A 9388-nucleotide genomic window follows, 5' to 3' on the forward strand; every position below is an offset into this window, starting at 1 on the left:
TAGCATGGTAACAGTTTTCCTGCATCTCCACTTGATTTGAAGGAAGAAAGGAAAGTCATGGGCTGAATCAGACAGTACTGCCCCTGACAGGTGAACATCCCTTCCAAAATTCTGTCCCTTTACACATCCTTCTGTCTCACCCTGCCCCGTCCTTTCTTTAAACCTTGACACTGCAATACCAACAGGCAACCGTGAATTAGGGGATGATGAACTAAAATGATCTCATGAAACATAAATGAAACAGAGCTCAGAACCCACCTGCTTGTAGCCAGGCTGTCACTGCTGTTTGCCACTGAAAGGATGACACACTTTAAAGTTCTCAACCAGGAAGACAGCAGCAGCACATTTTTCTCAAACATTGCTGCTGATGCTGGAGCAGGGAGAGGCTGGCTGTTCTCAGTCTCCCCATTGGTGACCTTTATGCTAGGGCTCCAGAGCAGACAGGGGAGAGTCACAGACCTGGCATCCTTCCTGCCACCCTTCTCCTGCTGCTGCTCAGCAGGCAGGCCAGCAACAGGGTGGCGCACAGTAGCACTGGCTCTCTTGAAGGGCACATTTCGACTGGATGGGTGCACAGGCAAGGGACAAGGTAGAGGACCAGGAAGGGGGCACCTCACCAGGCAGGCCAAATCTTGGCCCAGGTCTTGCTGCTGCTGCAGAATCTGGAAAGTGGCCATGGCAGCATTAAACTTCCTGCCAGACAGGGCTTCCTGCATCTCCTCTGGGGCAAATCCCAGGTAGGTGGACATTATCTGCAGGATGGCAGGGTCTGGCTGCTTCTGAACTGGTTGGCTGGGACTTGGTATGGCTGCATCATGGTGTCCGAACCAGGGGTGGCACATCACTTACCAAACTGATGGTCTCTGATTAGGATTAGCTGTCATCGTATATGCCAAAAGCCCTCGACGTTCAGAAGATAAAGATTTCTTATTTTAAAATTTCCTGCTAATATTTGTGCTTTCAGTAGAAACCATGACCTGCCTTTATAGGGCACATCACCCTTCACCATGTAGTAGAGCAGCATGCCCAGGCTCCAAACATCCACCTTGGGCCCTGGTATCTCTGGTGCTTGAGCATCTCAGGGGCCAAATAGGCCAGAGTCCCACATTCCCTGTCCAGCTCCTTCCCTGGCAAGAAGCGTGTGCTCAGCCCGAAGTCACAGAGCTTGGCTGTGCCTCTGCTGTCCAGCAGGATATTTTCTGCCTTGAGGTCCCTGTGAGCAATGCCATTGTCATGGCAGTAATTGACCCCCTGCAAGATCTGCCCAAACATTGGTCTGACCTCCTCCTCCTCCATCCTGCCCACCTTTTGCAGGTGGTCCACTAGGTCTCCATCTATGTGCTCCATTACCAAGTACAACCGTCCCCGTGTCTCTACCACCTCGAACAGCTTGACGATATTCTGGTGGTACACAGACATTAGGATATCCACTTCTGAGGCAAAGAACTCAATATCCATCTTGTCCAAGATTTTCACGGCCACCAGGAAGTCCACAAGCAGGTGCTTGGCCAATTTGATTGAGGTGAAGGCCTCCTCACGGATGGTCCTCAGCACCTGGTAGTGAGCCTGGAATAGCTCTCTGGTTAAGAAACTGGACCCAAAGAGCCATGGGGACCTCGCCTCTCTACTCTTGCTAGTCATCCTATACAGCACCCTAGCGATGCTGTCTAGGGAGAAAATAAAGGAACATATAAGGAAAATGAAAACAAAGGTAATCAAATATAACCAGCAAAATACAAGGAAATGGAATACAATAGAAAAAAAATCACAGAAATAAGATACAATGAAATGGTATGAAATAAAATATATGTAATAAAGGACTAAAATCTCTGCAAAGCCTATGATAACTAATGAACACTAAAATGTAAATATATAATGAATAATAAAATGTAACTACTATCTAATAAAAACCTAGGATAACAAAACCTAAAATGTAAATGTAGAAGAAATAGATGAATAATAGTAATAAAATGACAAGAGACCTAAATGCTATCTAATTCTGAACAAGGAAAGTAAAAAAAATTAAGTCAAAGAAAATGTAAGTATAATAAAAGTAAAACTAAAATAATAGAAGTGAAATAAATTAAGCAAAAATAAAAGGAAAATGTAATATAAAGAAAATAAAGCTAAAACAACAAACAGTAAAACAAAAAAGGTAAAAAAAAAAAAAACCTCCAAAGTCCACAAGTCAAAGCCAAATCACAATCCAAATCCACAAACCCAAAAAATCCACGCCAAATCACCAAACCGAATCCACAAACCAACAAATCACCACGTAACCAACCAATTATACTCCAACCATACAACGATCGTTGTCATATCCTATTGTTTGTTACAGTTAATGGGGTTTGTTTTCCTTTTTGTTTGTAGTTTGCAGTTTGTTGGTTCTTCTTGGTCTTTCTCTTCTTTGCATCATTTTTAGAATTCTACTGAGACTTGCTTTTTTCTTTTCAGTTATTTGAAACAGTTTATAATTGCACAACAGACTAACCCAATATTATCATGAGTCATATTCTTCTGTTCCTGTAATGGCTCTATTTCAGTGATCTTGGAAGTCTTATAAGATATTTTAGGACAACTAAACAGCAGTAAACCATTTTCCTCAAATGTTCAATGGGAAATTAAATCAAGGCACATCTCTCATAAATAAGCACTTTGATTGTTTCCTAGTTAATAAATTGAAGAAAAGTGAGCATTAAGTACTGTTAGTTCAAGCCAGGTGCGGTTGGCCCATGCTTCTAATCCTAGCTCTCCGGGATGCTGAAAAATCACTAGAAAATCACTGTTTAAAGCCAGCTATGGCAGAAAAAGTTTATAAGACTCCTTCTGCAGTTAATCAGCAAAATGTTGGACTGAAGGAGTGATTCAAGTCGTAGAATACCAGCCATCAAGCCAATGTGAACAGCATCTATTAGCAGTAAATATAATAAACCCTTAGTTACATATATAAAGTCAGTTAAGGAATATGGAAAGAAAAGAAGGAAAAATGTTGCCATTTAAAGTCCTTATCATAAGGAAAAATAATATCAATTAAACTTCTAAAACTCTACCTCTATCACTTTGGGGCATGGTCTAAAGCACTTTAAATGTATTGTCTCAAGTACATGATATTGGACCTTATCTTCCTATGAGAAAATCGAGGAAATTAAGGTTTAAAGGAAACAATGATTGCCTGCTTCCACAAATATTTATGCAGGAAAGCTAAATATAATGTCTCCTGATTATAGCCATTGTCCTCATTTACTTTATATGAAACTAAAACCAAGCATGGCTACCATTCCCATTTGGAAGCAGCCATATTTATTCATCTACTCCACATCTCCATGATTCAACAACTATGGCTGAATAAGCTACTATGTTAACGCTTTTTAACTTATATGTTTGAATGTATGTATATATGTATACAAAATATAGATATATACCTGTGTATATATTAAGATACATGTAAACACACACACACACAAACGGCTGAAACTTCTCAGAGTGTAAGCTGTGGTAACCCAAGAGTTAGCATCTTTTTCCTTCTTTGGGATGCCAGCAAACATACTTCTAGCAAAGGATTTTAAAACGGAGTTTACCATGTCAAATGATTAGCCCTGGTCTATGAAAGAACCTGCAATCAAGAAGGGAAGGCCATCTGTTTTGAGCTCTGCAACCACACAACATCCCATGACTGACACCTACAATGGGAGGCAATGGAAGAACTATAATAAGAGAAGGACAGACTGCCTTCCCTGAAGACGCACACTTCTAGCCTCCTCCTCATGGTCCTATGAGTAAACACAAACACTGCCTACAGCCAGATTTAGGTAGTAGGATGTTGAGAAGATAAACACAAATTTCAATCTTGTTTCTTAAAAGAATTCATTTCATTTTGAGAAAACTTAAGCTTTTCTATGACAATTTACAAATTTCATTGAGTAGGGCAACTATTCAAAGATTATCTTTGTTATCTTTGAAGATACACAAACTTAGTTTATAGCTCTTGCTGGGCACCAGTGGCTCACACCTGTCACCTAGCTTCTCAGGAGACTGAAATCTGAGGATCATGGATTGATGCTAACCTAGACAGAAAAGTCTGTGAGACTCTTATCTCCAATTAACCACCAAAAATCTGGAATGGAGCGGTGGCTCAAGTGGTAAAGCACCACTCTTGAGCACAAAAGCTCAGAGACAGCACCCAGGCCCTGAATTCAAACTCCAGTAGAAACACACACACACACACACACAGAGAGAGAGAGAGAGAGAGAGAGAGAGAGAGAGAGAGAGAGTGAGTTTCCAGCTCTTTGTGCATGGAAAGCCTCACTCAGTGGTTGAGTAGGAACTACTACCATCTAGAACTCAACCAAAACCCTCAATTGGAAGGGGAAACCATAGACAAGAAGAGCAGCACCCTGGCTGACTGCACTGTGGGGAGGGCTGCTGCCCAGTTCCTCTACTAGTGATACACTAGATGGTGTATCTTAGGTGAATGAACTTAAGATGCTAGGACTAGAGCTTCCAAGCTGCTGGGGGAAAAGAATGTGAAAAGCTACCTTAAACAAAGCAGCCAGCAAGAGGGAGGTTGGTCATTCAGCCACAAGACTAGACCCTGCCCCATGACCAATGAGAGGGTAGGCCACTCCCTTAGCCTCTGTGGTCCCTTGAGCCTCTCACCAGCATAGGGATTTCAGCACTTGTTACTGAACACTTGCTATGTAACTCTCATACCCAGCATGAGGGCAGAAGCAAAGAGAGAAGGAATTGTGTATACCGCATGAAGCTCACACCTTCTATTGGGGTGAGACAGGAGATAATAGGTCATAGGGACTCCTACACTCCAGAGGTCTGGAGGACAGCAGTGGTTGCTCATTCTTCTCAGTTTCCCCAGTGTCTAGCATATAAGGGACTCTAGGAAAATATCCATGAATAAGTAACTAGGCAGTCCTGTACTAGAAACATGTTGGGCACACTAATAGGAAATAGTTACAAAACGGAGGCTGCTGTCAATATTTATGTTTGACTTCTGCTCTAATGGCTTCCACTAATAGTCCTCATTCTAGTGGTGCTTGTGCAATTCACTTTATCTCATAAAATCAGAAACACAGCCCGGTGCCAGTGACTCACGTCTTTAATCCTAGCTACTCAGGAGGCTAAGGTCTGGGGATAGTAGGTCAAAGCCAGTCCAGGCAGAAAAGTCTATGAGACTCCTGTCTACAATAAACTACTCAGAAAAAGCTGGAAGTGGCTCAGGGACAGTGCCCAGGCCCTGAGTTCAAGCCCCAGTACCAGCAAAAAAAAAAAAATGCTAATAGTTATCTAAGTTCATGAGCTTTGCCTGAATTAGCACACCCATATTTCTGTAAAAGATGCCTTCCTTCCAATTGAAAAATGAATTTTCCATTCTCGTGAAGAAATTATTTTTTTCATGGAAAATTGATTAGTCAATGCTGAGGGCAGTCTCTGTAGAAGGCACTCCTAATGCCAGAGCTTTGTAAATTGTGACCACTTTGACACGGCCAAGAAGCCCCCATCATGGCTGGCAAAGGAACAAGCGAACATGGTAGTTAGACCAGATTTTAGGCTCATGAACATTCTTTTCCCTCTCCTCACCTCTTAAAGATAGAAATTAATCTATTCCCCTCAGTGCTATCTACATTCTCATCTAGTAACTGGATGATTTCTTTTTCTCTGTCCTTATTCATACAAACAGGGTATTGGGTACAACTTTATATCTCTTTCAGCTCTTATTATGCATGAATTCCAGTTAAAGTTAGCTTCCTCCAGGCTTGAACACCTTCACCATTATAGAGTGCTAACCTTGAGTGAAAGAGAGCTAAGAGGCAGAACTGGGGCTCTGAGTTCAAACCCAATGCTGGAAAAAGAAACAGAGATAGAAAGAAGGGAAAGAAGGGAAGGAAGGAAGGAAGGAAGGAAGGAAGGAAGGAAGGAAGGAAGGAAGGAAGGAAGGAAGGAAGGAAGGAAGGAAGGGAGGGAAGGAAGGAAGTTGGTTGTGCAAACTAGTCCAAAGTTTCATTACCCTCTCTAAAAAATGCTTGACAATCATCAAGTCCAATCCCACAGAGTAAAATGCTGAGCTGGAGTGGCTGAACACCATTGCCCCTCTCCTAGCCTGGCTGTGACCAGGTTGGCATTGGCTTTATCCACTGGTCTCTATCATCAAACTTTTGCTCAGTTCGTACGTAACTCCTTTGTGTTCATCTGCCTTGGCCTCCACAGGATATTGTGAGGCCTCCAGGCTTATGTGGCTGCCACAGCCTCTGCAGACACCACACCTGGTGTCTGTATAGGCCTCTGCACACCACTTTCTCCTCCCTCCACTGACCTTCATCTATCACTGGATCTACCATGACCCATCCAAGGTGGCCACATCCTGGAGATACAGTTTACTCCTAGAGTGTCAAATAGATGTCTCTAAGAAGGTCACAATCCTCTCTCCAACCCAGGAAAAAGGCACATTCCACATACTGGGAATACCTGGGCAGGAGTCTGACTCAAGACTTCCCATGCTACCTGCAACTATACTTTAAGGGGCATTCAGAGTTTACCTGTGGTACCCTGTTATTTACCTGTCTCCATCATGTAATGTTCTTTATAGTGCCATACAAGATTACTTACAGCAGCCCAGGCAGAATATTGAAAACCTTGAAGCTCAAAGCTATTTTTCTCTCTGATTACAGTTTACCTTTTCTGTTCTTTTTGGCACAGTCTACATTTGAACTCGGGGCTTCATGCTTATTTGACTTGTTTGCTTGGTGGGCACTCTTGAGTGAGCCTCCAGTCTATCTATTTGCTTATTACTCTGAAGATAGAGTCCTGTAGAATTTCCTGCCTAGCCTGGCTTTGGAAACAATTTTCAGAATCTCAGCTTCTTGAGTCACTGGGGTTATAAGAGTGAGCCACCAGTGCCCAGCTCTACTTCATTTTACATCTCTTTTATTGTAACACTTGCTCATCAGTGATTAATGAAAATATATAATCCTGCCTTTGAACAAAATGTAGAAACAATAAGGACTTGATAGAAGTTTGAGTATAGTATATTTAGAACCCATCAAACAGTGGGTTTCTTTTTTAGTTTGGTCCTAAGAACTGGGCTTTGAAGTGAGGGCCTCACACTTGCTAGGCCGGCAGTCTTCAACTTCAGTCATGTGCTCAACTCTGCTTGATTTTGTTTTTCGGCTAAAGTTTCACACTTTTGACCAGGTTAGCCTTAGACTGAGATTCTCCTAGCTCTACCTTTTGAATAGCTAGAATTACCAGCATAAACCACCATTCCTGGCTTGTTTTGGTAGAGTCTCATGAACTTCTTGCCTGGGTTGGATTCTGTGATCTCTTTCCTCTACCTCCCAAGGACCTGGGATTACAGGCATAAAATACCATGTTTATTCCACCTGTCATAGAAGAAAGAGCATGATTTTTTTTTTTGTGGTACTAGGATTGAACTCAGGGCTTTTTGCTTGCTAGGCAAACACTCTACCACTCTACTGTCTCTGAGTAGGTTTGGTGGTGGTGGTGGTGGTTGTGCTAGTCCTAGGGCTTCAACTCAATGCCCAGACTCTGTCTGTGAGCTTTTCTGCACTTAGGTAGTACTCTACCACTTGAGCCACAGCTCCACTCCTGCTTTGGGGTGGTTAATTCAAGATGATAGTCTCACAGATGTACCTGCCTTGATGGTCTTCAAACCATGATCTTCAGATTTCAGCTTCCTGAGTAGCTAGAATAACAGGCATGAATCACAGGTGCCCAGCTTCTCTGTAAACTCCATCAGCATGATGCTTGAGTGACACAGTGCATTCCAAGGAGATACAAGATGGGGGGAGGGGGGGTCTACATCCTGCCTCTGTCTCTCTGGGGCATATCAGCCAGCACAGCCTAAAGCTGTCAGACCCAGCTACACCCTTTATGAGCCAAAGATATGAAGTATGTTTAGAGTTTACAGAAAACTAAAAGGAAAACTTTCTGTCTGCAGGAGTCCTTAGAAACAGAGACTCGCCTGCTGCCCAGTGGCTCGTATACGACTGCAGAGCAGCGTCCAAATGCCTATGTTCCTGATGCAGAGGCCACGCTTCCCTTGCCAAAACCATATGGTGCTCTGGCTCCTTTCAAGCCTAGTGAGCCTGGAGCCAACATGCGGCACATCAGAAAACCACTTATAAAGCAGCTTGAGATCTGAATATGTGAACCAATTCCAGCTTTCCAAAGACAGGACTTCGCCAGGCTTCCTCACACCTACGGCCGGACACCTACAGCACTGCAGCTCCATGAGAGACTACAGGCAACCACAGAGTGCCACAGGGTTCCTCTGACACACACCACCTACATCCCACGTGATGTTCAGTGGGACACAGGAAGGTCCCACGATTATGTCAAAGCATCTATTTTAATTGCTTATGTAGCTCTTTCTAGTGGTTACATTTCAGAAATATTTAAGAGGTCATGTGCTGTAAGAGTATAAAATAATTTGCCAAGGACACACAGAAACAAAGTAGTCTTTATTAAAAAATTAAGTAAATACTATTTCATAAGAGCACTTTAAATGGTCAGAAAGACTATCTGCAAAGGGAAATATCTCAAGTATCACAAAGAGACAATTCACCATCCAGGCAGCACTTGAAGTTCCTGTTGGAAATCTAAATCACATAAAAGGCAGTGTGAAGATGGCCACGTTCTTTACAATTCATGTCTTTAGACTATCATTTGCAAGTACACTCATGATTAGTTTAGCTCTATTGCCAGATTTTTCAAAAGCTCAATCAAAATGCAATACTTGTAAGTTGGCCTATAAAAAGAGAATTGAAAGGGAGGCCCATTCTAGCAATTCACTCCCTTATGATTGAATTTCACCATGTATTTTCCTACCTCTGATACATTTTTTTCATTTATGAGGATGTAGAAATAGGTTTGAAATCTGTATTTTTGTACTTAGTAATATATTGCAACTATAGATTTTGCAGTGATAGCAGTTAGGAATTTTATGCGGTAAATTAGAGTGAAAAGTATCATCTCTATTTTGCTTAATCTAGCATTTTGTTCTCAGTTTTGAGTCCTGCAATTTAGCCTGCTTTGCTTTGAAAAGGTTTTATAAAGCAATTACGTTGATAACACTAGTAAGCCATGTGTTTAATATTTTTTTAAAAAATAATATAAAAGAGAACCAATGCAACAGCAATACTTATAAGACAATATGCTGTAAACTAACTGTACAACTTGTGGGTGGCAGATTGGGGAGGAGGGAAGTGAGAGAAAAATGAGGGAGAAGGTCACAAGTTTGGTAAGAAATGTACCCACTGCCTTACTCACTGCCTTACTCAGTGCATTTCATATGAAACTGTGGCCCCCCATACCTCATTTTGACAATAAGTAAATTTTAAAATTTAAACAAATGGAT

At 42.0% G+C, this 9388-nt stretch overlaps 1 protein-coding gene across 1 annotated transcript; it reads right to left on the reverse strand.

Moving 5' to 3' along the window:
- Nucleotides 1-880: 880 nt before the first annotated feature.
- Nucleotides 881-1641, reverse strand: LOC125345251 (sperm motility kinase 1-like). Its single transcript, XM_048337467.1, is given in 2 exon segments — nucleotides 881-1050; nucleotides 1053-1641. Coding segments are annotated over 2 exon segments (759 nt in total).
- Nucleotides 1642-9388: the final 7747 nt, after the last annotated feature.

This window comes from Perognathus longimembris, chromosome 2 (genome assembly GCF_023159225.1).
Source record: "Perognathus longimembris pacificus isolate PPM17 chromosome 2, ASM2315922v1, whole genome shotgun sequence".
NCBI lineage: Eukaryota > Metazoa > Chordata > Mammalia > Rodentia > Heteromyidae > Perognathus > Perognathus longimembris.